This window comes from Buteo buteo, chromosome 4, assembly GCF_964188355.1.
Source record: "Buteo buteo chromosome 4, bButBut1.hap1.1, whole genome shotgun sequence".
Taxonomy (NCBI): domain Eukaryota; kingdom Metazoa; phylum Chordata; class Aves; order Accipitriformes; family Accipitridae; genus Buteo; species Buteo buteo.
Window position 1 is genome coordinate 30,881,545 of NC_134174.1, and position 17,993 is coordinate 30,899,537.

Here is a 17,993-nt window from a genome sequence, read left to right on the forward strand (position 1 = left end):
AGTCTTTTAAAAGCAATTAGGTATGCCTTCAGGATCAATCAGGCTTTTGTATCATTGAATACTATTTTTCTGAATATGTTTTAAAAAAAACCCAACAAACAAAAACCAAGAACTTGTCCAATGAGCTTCTCTTCTACAAGTTATGACACTTGATTAATTGTTGCGTGGAAGAAAAAAATTAAAGAAAAGACTTGTAGAAACCAATTCAGATCTGGCAGGAGGGCGTTCATGCTCTCTGTAAATCCAGAATTTCTACATATTTTATTTCAAATTTATCTTGTTAAAACTAAGCCTTCATATCTAGAATAGATTTTTCATTCCATGTAAAAGCAACATGCTGAACACCTTCTAGCTACCTTTTTACTGAAAAACAAAACTAAACTGTTCAGACTGGGCTCATATACAGCTACTGCTGGCATGATACCAACATTCAGCAATAATGGAATTATAAAAATGCCCAATTATGAAATGCTTTAACTCCAAGAACTTCCGATACTGCACTGAGGAAGTTGTGCATACCTTCAGAGAAAAAAAAAATATCTCCAGTAATCAAGTTGTATTTCTGCTTTTATTTAAATAAATTCAAAAAATACTTATACCCAATATTTACATATTCAATCCAATTACTCGTCAAAACCTCCTGCTTAATGAAGAACAGATTCTTACAGTAATTATCAGAAGTTCTTACAATGAAGCATTGTACTTTTGGAAAAGCGATTAAGTGTCTGCTGAACCTTTAACCAGCGTTCACAAATCCACAAGAGAACACTGCTCCTGGAATACAGTATTCCTCTATCTCCCCCTGAAGGCAGGAGCATTTTCAGAACATGTTAGCACTGGAAAAAATCCAATTTCTACCCAAGACAGTATCCAAACAGACAGCTTTTGCAGGTAAATTCACTTTGCATCTTTAAAGCAACACAAAACCAATGCATAAAATGCTTTTAATTCAAACCTTTTGTCTCTTCTTCCAAATACTGCTAGTCCTTCTGGGCTTCATTTCTCAATCAGCCATGTCTTCTGAATTAAGACAGTCTTTTATTCTGTTGCTCCCTTATCAAAGCCAACATGATCTGCATTTTCAGGTAAATACACTCCCATGCTTTGTAAAATGTTAGAAGTGGGTCCTGCCAGTCCAGACTGAGCGCTATAAGATTCAAGCAGGTTAGCTACTAGGTTCATATCCACATCAACTGGTGTCAACTCAGTATCTTCAGCTCCAGAATCAGGGACAGCATTTTGAGTCGTAGTTGCATTAACAGAGCTTACCTATAATAAGTATAAAGAGAAAGTTTTATCAAATTGTATAAATGGGTTAAAAAAAAAAAAAAGACAAATCACAAGAGAAAAGAAACAAGGAAACAGTTCTGCAGCCAGCAAAATTCAGTATGTTCCACACTGTCTTGACAGACAGGAATTTAGTCACCCAATGCTCATGCCAGTTAAAAATCATCACTTTCCATTATACAGATTAAGTTCCAAGAGAAGGACAAGAGGGGGTTACTGAGCCCTGGCTCAATTTCGAATGGGAGTAATCTACTACAGGAACTCAAAAAGTCAAGCTGCAGCTGTTTGCCTTACTACTGAAACAGGGTAAGACAGGAAAATGAAACTAAGTCTTGGAAATGATATGCAAGTTAGAGCTTAGCTAAGTTGTTGTGGGTTTTTTTTCCCAAAAAATATACCGTGGTGCAACTGCAGCACATTTTGCTTGCACGTGGGATTATTTCTTTTTTTAATAATTAGTTACCACATGATCAGAAGACATAAGTTTTTGATCACACTACTCAGAATAACCACTTTTAGCATATTTCCTCTTTCCTACTAAAGCTCTCAAAACTATTATGCTACAAACTAGAGCTTAAGGCATACTTACCCCTTTCTTTTGGGTGACAAAACTTTTACCAACATTGGTATGTGCCAGTTCACGGTCCATCTCATTCATATATGACTTGAGACTCCCTATCAGCTCCTTAGGCGATACCTTCTGGTCTTGCCTTTGATTTTCAGCATCTAGGTCTTCATCATCCTCATCTGAGAAATCAAACTCCTCCTCTTCATCCAGATCATCAGAATCTAGCTCTTCTGAGTCTGCCCCTATGTATTATTTTGTGTCAGTACAGATAGCAAACAAATCAGTGCAGTGCCCATGGGTGATCAGAAGACCCAGGGAAGCCAAATAACCGTGAGATATTCTGACAAATGAAACAAAGAAGCAGTCTCACCTAAAATTCTGTCTAGTGCTTTTGTAAAAGAATCTACGTCAAAGGTAACATGGGATTCATCAGATGACCTGAAATATAAAAATATTTTTAAATAAATAAAGCTTTTATGCTTGCATAAGCTTGACACAGGCATAAGCCATATGGCATACTGATTTCTCTTAAGCCTAGATTAAAGTTGGGACATTTAAAGTGATAGTCTTGGAAGTGCTTAGAAGTCTGAGTCCTGTACGAATTAGAAATGAAACAGCAAGTGGAGGAATTCCTGACATGAAAGAGAAAATAAAACCAACTTAATTGTTTGTCGTGGTCAAACAAAAATTGCACTGAAGACAACCAAAATAAGTGTGCCTGAATCCTTCTGGAACAAAGCAGTGGTGTTATACCTTAGACAAAGATTTAAAAAGCTGAGAACCTCTGAGGTCTCCTGCCTAGAAGGAACACTAGAGGCTTCATTCTGGTCTCTCTTTAGGCTTGGTGATTTGCCTTTTTTTTGTGGGTGGTTTGTTTTTTTTTTTTAATAACTGAAAAAAACCTACATTATAACTCAGACATTGATACTAACACTAATTAAAAAGGGTCAAACAGTTAAGAGCACAAATTGAGTAGACCCTTATACACTTGATAAAGCTTACATAGCATTATTTTCTCAATAGTAAAGCTATTAAAAAGAACCTGGACAATACGCCACTACCTAACGCCTTTTTTTTAAATTAAAGGCCTGTCCACACAACATTCACACACACTTTCTTAACTCCAACAACTAATCTAGTGACATTTTGCTGTTGTCCGAATAGTTAAGTATTTTCAGTTAGCACTTTTCTTCCACTGTTGGGAACAATGAGAGGGATCCACAGTGATTCTTTTCTCCTGCTTCTAGGTGTACAGTATGTGCTTCAGTAGTGCAAAAACGGGCCCAATATGTTCAAAATACTAATCTATAGGAAATCTAAATACAGCTGTACCACAAAAATCAACAGTCTTAATTCACAGAGACAGAGTCCCTCAACTTAAGTTTCATTTTTATTTCTGCACAGCCTTGTCAGAAGAATCTTAGCAGTCTGAATAGTTAGTCCTTCATGGCAGAAAAATTTCAGTGCAAATGAACTCGAGATGTACATTTTAATAACAGTGCTAAGAACTATGGTAATGAACACCAGTAAGCCTTCAACTTAAAAGGGTTAAAAAAAGTTTTACGAGCAACAGTGTCAGAGTGGTCACCAAGCTGGTTTACAAGCCACTACATATTCACTACTGACATGGGTTTGTTTCAAGCCTCTGCTAAGTAGAACACTTTCAGACTTTGATTCTCTGCATTACAGAGCCAACCAAAGGGCTGCAGCAGAATGAAAATACATTTTACACCAGACACCAAACTTAAAAATACTACTACCATGGCATTTCTGCTCCTTCATGCGTTGAGACTTTGGATACAAAAGCCTTCATACTTTCAGCAACTGCTTCCAAGTCATATTTCTGCTCTTCCTCATTTGAGGAAGGAAGGGACTCATTTCTTGCCTCCTTCAGCATCTGATCTAGATCATCTGGTGTAATCTCCAGCCAACTGTCATCTGAAAGAATATAGGACATATTTGTTATTCTGCACAAGTCTGTTAGCCCACAAGGCCCAATCCAGATGGTTGGGAGTACTGCTAGCATTTTGTAGCTTATTTTTGCACTGCTAAGTTTTCATGCTCCTACTTTGTAACAAAGGGCATAAGGCAGGGAGAGGCTGAGAAGAAGAGAGTTCAGATTTCATTTTACTACTTCAAAATTCTGCTTTATATGCAGCTTCAAACTAGCAGATATTGCTCTAGTCACAGATAATCCTGCCACTAAATGAAGGAAAAAAACACTAACACTATAAAGAGAGAGCCAATCCAACCTTTGACTATGATCATTAACACAAAATGTTGGATTTGTGTGCTACTGCATCATTCAGAAATGACCTGTACTGCACAGGTACTGGCAACAACTACATTTCTGTCAAATGAGTGAAAAAAACCTATTATATAAAGTTTATGCTGGTCTTATACTGGCCATCAGAGTAGACCAGATAGTAATTAACTTTGTATTGTCAATATTGGAATTGGTTTATTATTATGGAATGTTTAAGTACTTTTTGTCTGGTAGACAGCTGACACAAAGTACGTGATCTGGTGTAAGCGTGCATGGTGTTACTGATCTAGTGGTATCAAACCAGAAACAGGATTGCATATCTTGCCAATTCACAGCCCCAAGCTTTGTGGCTTATACAAATGAACTGGTTGCCTCAATCTTAAGTGATGGCCCATGAATAACACTTCTAGCAGTCACAGGATAGGAGACAAACTAAGTAGATATGGAGACTGGTATGGTGCTGTGAACATTCACCCTCTCTCCCCACAAATAATCATTTGTGATAGGAATAGTCCACACCCCCCCATCCTCCTCACCATCCTCTGGAGGTAGACAAGCTGCTTCTCTCTCAAATTCCTTCAGATCAATGGTTGTTGTGTGTAGCAATGTCAAGATTTCATCACCTGGGCTCACCTCAACAGAGCTAGAAGAAAAAAATTCAATCTACTGAAAAGGATTTTCACTAGCGTTGCAATGCCAATGGCATCATACACACTACGTGCAGGTTTTCACTCAAATTCCTCATTATTCCTTCTGTGCAAATATGTAAAAAAGATAAGTGAATCTGGGGGAAGTACCAGAATACTACACCGATAGTATTAGCCAAAACAAGACACAGTCAGTTACTGTAATTCCTTGTTGATGGCTCCAAAGCCCATTTCTCATGTTTCCTTTGTTCTTTGTATTTATTTTGTCTTGGTAAACATTATGATTGCCAGATCCCAAACAGCACAGACTGGAAATTCAAGCAACTAACAGTCAAGATATTATGAGCTGGCAAACTCTCAGATATTTTGGTCATGATTTATTTTTTGGATTTGATCTTTTGCAGAAATTTACAGCCAGCTGCTTGCCTTGAGTAAAGGAGACAGATTACTCCATATTTATTATTCACTGGGATTGCTTTTCAATGAAACTTTTACACCAGTTCTATAGCCAGCCAACCAAGTGATACTTTTCAGCCGCCTCTTAACCCACTTGGAACAGCTTAGCATTTTACAAACCCAAGATAAATAGTTACTCAAGCAATAACTTCTACTAGTGGAGAGTTTTCTAGAGGAATTAATGCCCCTATGTCCTAACCACAGCACTTATGTTAAGTGTACAATTGTCGGGGGATGCAACGAGCCTACGGAATTCCTGACAGTTCGAGAACAGTGCGACCTTGAGCAGCTTGTAGTGTATCCTTGAGAGTCTGGAAAGATCCGAGAAGACCAGTACAAAAACAAGATAGTGATAAGAAGAACCGTCCTAACGAACTCACCAATCATGAGTTGTTAGTTACTAACCAAACCAATCATATACTAACACATACTCAAAAGAAGGGTATAAAAAGGTGTGTTAGAACAATAAAGTAGCCATTTTGCATGATCTATTACTTGTCGTGTCCGTCTCTACTGCGACAAATGGTGACCCCGATGCGTCTGAGCGAACAGATCATTTAAAGGCAATAAATCCAGCACTAGCAAGAAGTATACCGGCGGCGACGAGCGCTGCAAAAGAGTATACGGGCAGCGAGACAAGCTGCGGAGACGGAGCCCGGTGAAGCTGAGAGCAGTGGAATCTGCCTGGTCCGGACCTGAGCCTAGACACCTAATAAGGTGAGCCACCGGGGACAAAACTGTTAGAATGGGGCAGCAATTAACACAAGAAAAGGAGACGATTTTGTCTACCTGGAGAGCCCTATTAAAAAGAAAAGGGGTTAAGACCCCAGAACAAAGCTTGAAAAGGATTTTAATATGGTGTAAGATGCAAGGCTTTCAAGCCACAACAGTTACTGCATTCAGTGTGGGTGTGTGGCAAGCAGTGGGATGGAAAATGTTTGGTGAAATCTCTAAAGGACAGAAAGAGCTGTGTATGTTGGCGATCGTATGGCATCTATTACGCGAGACCCTGAAGGAATGGACAGCAGAATGTGATGCGAAAGATCAGCAAAAGAAAGCTGAGGACTCTGACAATGTTAGCAATGAAAAAGTTTCTGCTCAAGTAACAGCTGCAGCCAATGCTGCAATCTCAGCAGTTGCGGGCAGAAAACCCCTCACGGGCAAAATCAGATCATACCCTTATTCACCTCCTCCTCCTCCTACGCCATTAATTACTTTACCGGGCGATGAGGGGCCCTCCTCACCTACTGGTGCGGCAGCAGAAGGGGTGACTCCATCAGCCCCCGCCGAGGAGAATGATGTGGCAATTAACACCGAGCCGGACAGTGTGGGCCGTACTGAAATTGAGGGCCGAAAGGACGGTGAGAGTCAAACTGAATGTGAGGGCCGAACGGAAAGTGAGAGCCGAAATGAAACTGAGGCAGAAAAATCTCTAACTGACACTATGCGATCTCTGCAGCTCACAGATAAAACCATACCGAAGGAACCCCTGCTGGGGGCTCTCCCTCCATCCACAATAACTGTGGTCCTGAGATCCCCTGATCAGTTCTGGGAGGGAGTTAGAAAATATGCTGCCGACTCTGGCAACTGGGATCTAGTAGAACGCCTCAGCCCATGCTCTCTAACACTGGCGTTTCTAAAGCCTCTAGATAAAGCAGCAGAGGCTCCTGTTACATTTCCTGTTTTCAGAGCTGCTCCAGGCACAAACCGGCACGATGAGCACAATCCAATCGGCTGGAGAGTAGTGCAGGATTTGCAGAATAGAGTACAAAAATACGGAATCAATTCTCCTGAGGTGATGCAACTTATTCGTGTAATCAGCACAGATCTGCTGTGTCCATATGACATTATGCATCTAGCACTCGTGCTGTTTCAGCCCGTACAATTGCACGTATTTCAATCTACTTGGAGGCAGATGGCACGCACAGCAGCACAGCAAAATTTACGACTGCTACAGGGTGACGTGAGATTAGGCCTTGGAGAGGATGCTTTGCTTGGTGCAGGGCAGTATAGTAGCCCTCAGCTGCAGGCTACATGGCCTCCGATGGCTCTCGAACAAGCACAAAATATAGGCCTTATGGCAATGAAGCGAACCATGGACATGGCAGCTCCGAAGCAAAAATATGCCACTATCTGCCAAGGCCCCACAGAACCCTTTTTACAATTTGTAGAAAAAATATCTGCCGCCCTGGAAAAACGGGTAGAAGATGAGGTCTTAAGGCAAATTCTATGCAAACAGTTGGCAAGAGATAATGCTGATGAGGACTGTCAAAAGATCATACAGGCTTTACCAGGAGACCCTTCTGTCCCTGACATGGTCGCTGCATGTTCTAAAGCTGGGACACTGGAACACACGGTGACCACCATAGCCAATGCTATGAGAAATTCTGGACAGTGCTGTGGGTGTGGCAGTGAAGGGCATATCAATGTAACTTCTCCACACAAAACATCACCAGGTCACATTTGTGCGATGGTTTCCACCCCCTACCCACCAGTGACAATCCCTAAAGGTACTCGTATTGCTCAACTTGTTCCTTTTTCGAGTTCTATTTCAAGAGCAGGACAGCACCTGCGATGCGATGGAGGCTTCGGCTCTACGGGACCCCCTCAGTTCTGCTTTTCTCAGACTGTCTCGTCATCCCGACCATGTATGACGTGCACGCTGTCGAATCACGGAAGATCGCCGACTACAGTAAGGCTTGCAGGGCTCCTGGACACCGGAGCCAATGTGACTATTACTGCCGATTGTCTGTGGCTGTCCACCTGGCCCACAGAGGAGGCTGGTATGGGAGTAGTGGGGCTGGGAGGCTCTGCGTGAGCAAAGACGGCAGACACACCAGTTCTGATTACCAATCCTGAGGGCCAACAAGCAGTTATTAAACCATATGTGACGGCAGCTCCCCGCAATTTATGGGGGAGGGATTGCTTGTCGCAGTGGGGGGTGAGAATTACCACGGATTTTTAACGGGGGCCACTGTGCTGCAGGGTGTTAGACAACCCATGCTTGTTTTAACCTGGTTAACAAATAACCCTGTGTGGGTGGATCAGTGGCCCCTACCAATTGAAAAATTAAAGGCCCTGCAAGAATTGGTAGCAGAACAACTAGCTGCCAGACACATTGAACCATCTCACAGCCCATGGAATACTCCAGTGTTTGTGATAAAACAGAAATCAGGTAAATGGTGATTTTTGCATGACCTGCGGTAAGTCAATGCTGTCATGGCCATGATGGGGGCTCTGCAACCAGGCATGCCTTCACCTGCCATGATCCCTCAAGATTGGGAAATCATTGTCATGAACCTTAAGGATTGTTTTTTTACAATTCCATTAGCTTTTCAAGATGAAGAAAAATTTGCATTTTCTGTGCCTTCTATCAATCATGCGGAACAAGCAAAAAGATATCAATGGAGAGTTCTGCCGCAGGGCATGAAAAATTCACCAACCATTTGTCAATGGTTTGTTGCACAAGCTCTGTCACCTGTAAGGGAAAAATTCCCCACTAGTTATTGTTATCACTATATGGATGACATTCTGTTAGCATCAGACAACAAGGAGCAGTTGAATGACATGAAAAATTTGGCCACAAATTCGCTACGACAATATGGGTTGGTTATTGCCCCTGGAAAAGTGCAAGAAATAGCACCCTGGAAATATTTGGGAATGGCAATTACAAACATGCAGGTTGTGCCCCAACCTGTGAAACTTAATCTTGCGGTTAAGACACTCAATGATGTACAGAAATTAATGGGATCCTTGAACTGGATCAGGCCCTATCTTGGACTGACCAGTTCGCAGTTACAACCTCTCTTGGACTTATTAAAACATTCCAATGATCCAACAGAACCCAGAATATTGAATACGGAAACGTTAAATGTAATTCACATGGTGGAACAATGTATATACTAGAAATTTGTTTCTCGAATTGATCTGTCTCGATTGGTACAATTCTTTGTGCTAATTGCCAAAACTGTGCCATTTGGTGCTTTGGTGCAGTGGAATTCTGAGTGGGATGACCCATTACATAATTTAGAATGGATGTTTTTGTCATTCCAGCCATGAAATACTGCTCCTGGCTTGTTTGAACTTATTGCTGATGTAATCATAAAAGCCAGAAAACGCTGTGTAGAACTAATAGGACGTGATCCAGCTACGATTGTTTTACCTGTTCAAAATTGGTACTTTGAATGGTGTCTGGCAAACAATTATGAGCTGCAAGCAGCTATGGCGGGTTTTCAAGGACAGATTTCGTATCATCTACCGTCACGCCCGCTCCTGAAATTTGCTCGAGAAATACCATTTGGTCAGAAAAACTTAAGCCAGCCGGAACCTGTGAAAGGCCCTACTGTCTTCACAGATGGTTCTGGAATACCGGGTAAAGCAGCAGTAGTATGGTATGAAAACAACAACTGGAACGGCAAAGTAGTACATCAAAATGGTTCTCCACAAGTGGTAGAGCTGCGTGCAATGGCTGTTGCTTTTTCTATTTTTTCTACTCCTGTAAATATTGTAACTGACTCAGCATATGTAGCTAATTTAGTTTCTCGACTAGACAAAGTGGCTTTGACCATGTCAGACAATCAATTATTATTTGATGTGCTTTTAGAACTCTGGAAAAGTATTCAACTACGAACAGAACCTTATTTTATCGTGCATATCTGGAGTCATACCACTTCACCAGGTTTTTATACGGAAGGTAATGCCAGAATAAAAAAAAAAAACAAAAAAACAAAAAGGGGGAATGGTTGGGGAACTACCATAGGCATGCTTAGATAAAGCAGTTTATGTTCTTAACTTTCTCCGTTATGGGGACAATTCTTCCCTACCTCCTCTTTCTCAACACTTCTCTCTTTTCAACACAGAATTTACAAAAGGGTATCAAAGTACATGTTAAAGATTTAGTTACTGGTCAGTGGAATTGACCATGTGAGCTATTAACCTGGGGGCGAGGTTATGCTTGTGTTTCCACAGATACAGGCCCACAATGGACTCCCGCTCAATTTGTGCGACCGTCATCATCTGGAACATCCCAGAGGGTGCGGCAATATAAATACCACCTCAACCAAAAAACTAAGTGTAGGTCACCTTGGCCAATATAACAGGTCAAGATTCTCTGTGTATTGCAACCGCACCACAAAGCCCATGAACCAATAGACAGGGTGGCTATGACTCGTGCAGCGCGCCTGGCCAGCGAGCGCATGCGTCATATGTTGCAACTGAGGCGGATTTTGGCACCCGCTGGCCACGTGTGTTGAAATCCGTTCCTCTGCAAATGTATAAATACCGGGATTTTCCGAAGAGCATCGGGCTGGTGTACAGCAAGGCCATCGTTGCCTCCGTGGGGACGCCCACGCAAAGCTGGCACCTACCGATTGCTGGGCTGAGTTCGCAGAGCAAGACAGCACAAGAATGTACAGATGGTTCATCTACCTCACAGTCCTCAGATGGACGTAGTCATGGATACCGCCGCAAACCAAAGAAAACATCTGGATGACCCTGGCTGATGTGACCGGACAAGATTGCTTATACCTTAGTACAGTAACACCAAGCAATCCTTTTTTTGCAGGTTTAATAAGGGGTTACACTGAAATCAACAGAGTTTAAGAACTTATTGATGGAGACCCCTGTGCAGCAGGTCATGGACTCAATGGATGTGAATGCCTGGTTTCCACGAATCGGGCATTCACCCTCATTGCCACCCCAGGAATCACAAATTCTGGGGTCCCTGAATACAGACTGGTGTAGTATTATCTGATTTACTGCTAGCCTTTGATAGTGTCAGACATGCTACGCTACAAAATAGAGCTGCAATTGATTTCTTGCTTTTAGCACAAGGACATGGTTGTGATGAGTTTGAAGGGATGTGTTGTATGAATTTACCCGATCACTCAGAATCCATTTTCAGTAGTATTCAACAATTAAAGAAGGGAGTCAGGAAGCTGACAGAAAGCGATGAATTAGATTGGCTGACGAAGATGTTCGAGGGTTGGGGATTGTCTGGATGGTTGATATCTCTGCTCAAGACTGTGGGGGTAGTGATCTTGGTTGTGATAACTATGCTCCTGATGTTACCCTGTCTTTTCAGCCTTCTGCAAAGGGCCCTGCAGAGGGCAGCCGGGACAATATCTTTAGCACAAATACAAAAAGGGGGAATTGTCGGGGGATGCAACGAGCCTACGGAATTCCTGACAGTTCGAGAACAGTGCGACCTTGAGCAGCTTGTAGTGTATCCTTGAGAGTCTGGAAAGATCCGAGAAGACCAGTACAAAAACAAGATAGTGATAAGAAGAACCGTCCTAACGAACTCACCAATCATGAGTTGTTAGTTACTAACCAAACCAATCATATACTAACACATACTCAAAAGAAGGGTATAAAAAGGTGTGTTAGAACAATAAAGTAGCCATTTTGCATGATCTATTACTTGTCGTGTCCGTCTCTACTGCGACATACAATGGAGAAAAGTGTTCAGATTTCTTGTAACAAGTAATAAAAAAGGTAAGTTAAAGTACTTGTAGGTACTGTGTATGGTTACTCATGAATTTCAGGTAGCTCTTACCTTTCTGGCTTGGTAACAGATTGCTGGAAGTAATCTTCTGCCATATGCAGCAGTTCCAAGTACTTAGCAGATCCTTCCATTTCTCCCTATTTAATGCAAGTCACAAGCATGAATCTAAACAACTCTCCCTCCCCTTCCTTTTCACAGTCAGGCTTCATAACGATGACTATCTGTCACACAGAAATGTTGTGCTCAGAAAATCGAAACAAGTAAAACTGCTTTGCCATGTATACTTGGAACAGAATATAGGAGATGGGCATGTTTTCACAGTCAAATATCAGCTGAACTCTTATGCTGCAACACCATATGGTGTACACTAAAAACAATCAAAGACAATACTATGATTCCCACAGCAGGGTGGATTTACCATGCTCAGGTTACAACTGTACAGGAATTGTGAATGAATCTCTTGGTATTTGGGAATTATCCACAGAAGTGGCATTGCAATACTGTAAGAATATTCCCCTTTTCCCGTATTTAAAAGATATTAACCTAAGCATTCTGATACAATTGTCCAACTTTATAACCTTCAAATAAGTAGTCGATTTATGTCTAATAAGTAGTCAAACGCATCTTTTAAAAAAAAAACAACAAAAAACCCCTACAAACCCCACAGAAATCACACAAACAAAAATACACTTCCATGAGCCCAAATGGGTCCATGGGTGTCAAATACAGATCTTTACAAATATTTAATTCTAGAGGTATGCAAACGAAATGTAAAACAGTGAAAACAGTTATACTGACACACAACCACATTGTGGTTTCCTTTATTCAAGTGTATTTCCCCTTTCTTTAGATGAATGAATTCATCCCCAAATCCTGCTTTTTGCTTTTTAATTTCCAAAAGAAATTCATTAATTGCAAAGGGGAACAAACTGCATATACCTCCATGAAAGACATTCATTCATCTTCCATAAACAGAATCATTAGATTTCTTGCCCTGCTGTAACTACTTACACAAGTTCAAGAGCTAAAACATGTTTTTCCTGGAATGTTTAAAAGACACACACACACACACGCACACTACTTCACCTTGAAATAATTTTTTTCCTTCAGGCTGCTGAGGAACCTCACCCACAGGGGACCACTTAACACATTTCTCTTGGAATCAGGAGATACTTTGCTGCACTTGGAGCACAAAATTTCAAAGCCATGAGCCTATGTAAGAGATGCAACAACAAGAGGTTCTCAAGATGTGACAAATTTAAGTGCGTCTTTAAATGACTCCATAAAGAACTGACTATCATTGAGTTCCTGATGCTGCCATTTGAGAAGTAGGTGCCAAACACAAGTATATGTCAGGTTGCAGTATCTTGCTTTGGAAGTTGGAATCTGTCTTTCTGCAGCAATAATGGATCATTTTGACTTTGCAAAGTTTCTCTACATAGGCAAAGCAACCTAGAAGACAGATCTATAGTGCACAAGCTACTCCTTACATAAGCATGAAGACTTTACCTGTATTTATAATCTATGGAAGTACAAGAGTGATCTATTCTGTAAAAGGAAAATCCTAGGATACTGTACGTCCAGAAAAATGGTAACTGCTAATTTGCTTGCATTTTTCTGTACAAGCAGGCAACTCACAAGCAAAGAGTCATTTCTCAGACATATGTAAACAAGCAAACTAAAGACTAAGTACAAAATACATAATACATTAAATATAATTACCAGTTTCATGCCCAGTTCATAGGCTTTGTATTGAGGATGAGATGGGAGGGGCAGAGTGTATCCACTGCGTCTATCCGGAACAAACTTCTGCTGCATCAGTTGTGCATATAAACACTTTGTGAAAGTAACCTGAAAAAGCCAGAGCAAAAGAAAAACACTCACTGCAGTGTGACTGTGTTGTGTATAGGCATCAACTTTCCACCAGTCTTATCTAAATTTTGTTTTAAAGCACCCATATTACAGACAATATCTGAGATTGTATTCAAAATACATCTTAGATAAATTTGCCTAAGATAGGTTGCTTTTCAGAACTTACGAAGTACATTCCAAGTCAACTTCTCTAAATAAACATGAAGTTCATTTAGTCTAAATACATTAGAAAAAATCCTCAGTATTCATGCCAACAAGGTATATTCTGAAAAATCTAAGGGCTCTTTTCAATTAACGAAACCAAAGCTGAGATTTCAAAACCAGTCTAGAAGTCTGAAATTTTACTCCAAAGCTTTTTTTCACAAGTCTAGGGGTAAAACCCTGTAATGCAAATGTATTGGATACAACACTCTTTGGACAATGCTCATAAAACACTTCATAAAAGGCTTTCACAGAGCTGTGTAAGCACAGCTGAGAAGGTGAAAAGCCTTGGAATGAACAGCTAGGGGTAGTTAGGAGCAACTCATTTATGTTGGCTGGCAGTGCTGTCAAATGGCTCTGATCATAGAACTAGATCAATTTACTTAGCAAGCATTTCAGCAGAGGAACTATTAGCAGTTACCTCTGATTGCAGAAACACTTACCTCATGACTAGCTATTTGAAAGTCTAGCCACGTCAATCTGAAGGCAGAAAAGCTATTAATGCAATGAACTGGAAATTCATGTCTAGCGTCAAAAGAAAAAAAATAAATCGGAAAACATGCTCTTTTAAAAATTAAATCCACATATTTATATCACTTGACCACAGAACCTCCATCAGTTACAGAACCTAACTGATGAGTTGCATTAGAAGGATCACTTACTACAGTCATCACACGATTGTCCGGAGGGAAAGTTTGAAAAGAGCGACATGCTCGTAAATCTACAGGATCTCGCAGGTAAAACGCCTGGACTGCTGCAGCCACCAACGAAGGGCGCTGCCTCAGCACTGCCACAATGCCTGCCGGAAGGTAGCAGTGGGCTCGGTGAAATGAGGCCTGAATTTTCTCAGGATACCTGTATCATACAATAGCAACATGGTGTATTAAGTGTATTGCAAGCCCAAACCATTCCTTTTTAATTATTATTCCCATTTTCACTTTAATATTGATCTATATTATGGGCCAAACGCCAGGAGATTATTCTAAACTAAAGTTAAAACTCAGCTAACCTAACACCTGGAATGTCTGTTCACATATATACACATATGTAAATATACACGGCTAATAAAAATTTAATCCCCACATTGGTAAGATGAATCACTGTGAACTTGACTAACATGTCCAGCTATACAGTATCCTTCACCGTACTGAGTGGAGAAGTCATCTGGCTCACACTGCCAAATCCTTCCAAAAAATAACGTCCAGTGCTGGACACACCTGTGGCAAGCTGATGCCCTGAAAAGCGTGCTGGTTCTACATTTTAGTTCGCAATCCTCTTTCTCCCCCCAGCAAAGGGCTCCTAAAGGCTGACAGAACTTTCAGATTTTTCAGTGCAAGAAGTGAAGGAAGTACAGTACAGATGTGAAGGAAAAATAACTCTTGTCGTTGTCAGGTGTGGCATCATAGCAGTGAACCACTTTCAGAGCCGCCAGATCACAGTACAGCCTAGAGGACATTGGTCCCCCTCTTTAGAAGAATGCCACAGAAAAAACTCTAGCTGCTGGTTTCTGAAAAGGAAGCAACTTTATCACATCTAACGGGAAAATGTTTGACTACAAGAAAATTCCCCTTACTCTTGCAGAAGACCAAGACAAAACACGCACATACCCACTGATGCGTTTATATACTGCCGTTCTAATGGGTTCTGCAGCCAGGAATTCCTCTGAACAGGTGGATAACAGCGTTAATGCCTGCGAGATTGTTGGACTGGCAGCAGATAGGTCGCATTCCTGCTCGTGAGTCTCTGACAGTGGAATGATGTGCAGTTCTCCTTTGTAAAAGAACACCTGGCAGATAGTAACATTCACATCAGACAGGATAAGAACAGTCACACACTAAGCAATGGAAAATTTAATTTCATATACGAATGCATTCGTTAAAACACAGAGAATACTGAAGTACAAATAGAGAAATAATACAGGAAGCAGCAAAATTTTTTTTTAAATGGGAGACGAGGTAAATGCAGATGCCAGAGACCATGATCCAACCAGTAAATAAAAAGCCCTATTTTACCTGCAACAAGTTTGGTCAAATATATCTTGTTTCCTTAATAACAGAAATACCAGAAGTTTCTCTTCAACTAGAGATTTGCTTCAGGAGAATCAGACAGCATAACCTAACTGCTGAAGAATAGGACAGGGACTAAAAAGCATTATTTCAGGTGCTACATGTGACCTCTGTTGGTTCCTGATCCTAAGAAAAGAACTGAATGTAACATTATCAACTCCCTCACTCTGTCTGTTCCCTCAAACAAACGGAAAATATGGCCCCAATAGTCCAGACACAGGTTTGCAATTCATTTTTGCGTTCTGCCCCTTTTCTTTTTAAGAGTCTTGTGGTAGGGAAAAAATAAAAATTAAACAAATCTTCGCTAATGAAAAAGTAAGTTCTTTCCTTTTAAATGCACTGCCACAAAACTCAGCGACATAACTACTAGCAGTCCTCCACAGTGAGGAGATCAGGCTGCAGGCTCCGGGTGAAGGAGTCCGCTCATTAATTCATCTATGCCAGACCCAGTCTGTCCCCCTGCAGTGTCAGCAATGCTCCAGTCTTGAGGATTCCTCGATCTGAGGGCAGCAAACCCTTGTGCCTGAGCACTCGAGAATATGGTAGGAAAAATCCAAGTGGCTACAGCAGAGCTAGAAAGCTCAGGTGGATCCAAGAGTGCTCCCGAGGAGAGCAATATGGAATGTCTGTATTACGCTGCCCAATACATTCCATAGCTCTCATGTTATCCAAGCTTTCCTTGCACTCCAATAACCTAGAAAACGGGAAGTTGGCCAAACTTACCGATTCTACAGATCAATCAATACAGCTTCACTGCCTTCACATTTGCCACCATGATTAGCAAGTTTTAAAAAGTTTAGTCAGCTCTGCATCGTGGAACAACTCTTAAAGAATGATTTATGTGCAAGAGTCAGATCTAGCTGAACAACACAGACTCACAGCCCAGCAGACAGGTCTCTAGTCTCCATATGAATGTTATGCCATTTGTATGAGAACAGCGTAGTATAAGAACTTTCTTCTTTCCATCAACAAACCAATTCTAAAAGAACTCCTTGCTATCTGTAACCATTTCCCGATATCTCTACAGCAGTTTCTCAGAACGCACTCACTCTACATAGCATTCCACAAGGGCATGCAGAGCAGAATCGAGTATCAGAGGTTTCCAGTGGTTAAGTCTCTCATTCAACGTCTGCAGCAAGCATAAAGAAGCTCATTAAAACCAGAGTGAAAAGAGACTGTGCTGAAAAAACCCATGCTGTTAATTAAAACAAGTCTTGAGCCCTGACCAGCAGAAGCTTCTTCGGTAGTGAGGGAGAGATGGCACTCTGGGTTTTCAGTGGCAGTCAGACCACTTGGCTAGATAGAGGTGCAAGAGAAAACTCCAACCGGTAAGTAAAAGGCCACTGTGAGCCACTCGCCAATTGGTCCAGAACTTTTACTCACCCTGTTGTCACTATTCTCAGGATTCAGCCACTTTGGGAGAAAGTCAGCTGCTTCTATCAAGAGGAACTCCCCATCGTTGTCATCGATCCTGGCCAAGGAGAAACCAGTTTCTTACCAGGGAAAGTCTCGCACGGCACAATAACGCGCGTTTCTGAACCCAGTTAGCACGGGCAGGTTCCACGCCCGCGGTTTTTTTTTAATACTAAGGCACGACCTTCCGTCAGCCCCTGTCAGGAACGGCGCTGCCCCCTCGCACCCGCCGGTCGCCTCAGCGGGGCCCGCCGCGCCGCCCGGGGCCGTTACCTGGCCGCCAGCCCCGGGAACTCCCTGGTGATCTCCCGGACGAGGTAGACGATGAACCACTCGTCCTCCACGTTATCCCCGAACAGCGTGGTGCCGCCGATGTGCGCCGGGGTCTCGCCTGGCCGGGGGCAGAGAGAGGAGAGGCAGCTCAGCCCGCCGCGCACGCCCCCCGCTTCCCGCCTCTCACGGCCCCGTCCCCCGAGGCTCACCCCGCGGCGGCACGTAGCGCAGGCGGAAGGGCTGCCGCTGCCAGATGTAGGCGGCCAGCAGCGGCGCGAAGCGCACCACGATCCCCTCGGCGCAGCGCCGCAGCAGCGCGTCGCCTCCCGAGCCCGCCGCCGCCGCCGCGAAGAGGCGGTAGCGCACCGCGTCCTCCGCCGGCGCGGCCCGCCCGAGCCCCTCCATGGCGCCGGGTCGGGCCGAGGCGGGCGGCGACGCT

General features: G+C 42.3%; 1 protein-coding gene across 1 annotated transcript; it reads right to left on the bottom strand.

Moving 5' to 3' along the window:
- Nucleotides 1–549: 549 nt before the first annotated feature.
- ECD (ecdysoneless cell cycle regulator) lies at nt 550–17,979 on the bottom strand. The gene is made up of 13 exons (XM_075025438.1): nt 17,764–17,979; nt 17,555–17,672; nt 17,252–17,339; nt 15,410–15,588; nt 14,465–14,657; nt 13,452–13,580; nt 12,816–12,941; nt 11,781–11,866; nt 4,658–4,764; nt 3,616–3,793; nt 2,226–2,293; nt 1,877–2,097; nt 550–1,269 (listed from the first exon to the last, which is right to left on the bottom strand). The coding sequence occupies exons 1-13, from the start codon at nt 17,957–17,959 to the stop codon at nt 1,039–1,041; spliced, it is 1,920 nt and encodes a 639-aa protein (XP_074881539.1). The 5' UTR covers nt 17,960–17,979; the 3' UTR covers nt 550–1,038.
- Nucleotides 17,980–17,993: the final 14 nt, after the last annotated feature.

Coding starts and splice junctions, on each gene's coding strand:
- ECD (XM_075025438.1), bottom strand. CDS start 17,959: ATGGAGGGGCTCGGGCGGGCCGCGCCGGCGGAGGACGCGGTGCGCTAC. Junction 12,942..13,451: donor ATGAACTGGGCATGAAACTG/GTAATTATATTT, acceptor TCTCTTACATAG/GCTCATGGCTTTGAAATTTT. Junction 3,794..4,657: donor TTGTCTACCTCCAGAGGATG/GTGAGGAGGATG, acceptor ATATTCTTTCAG/ATGACAGTTGGCTGGAGATT.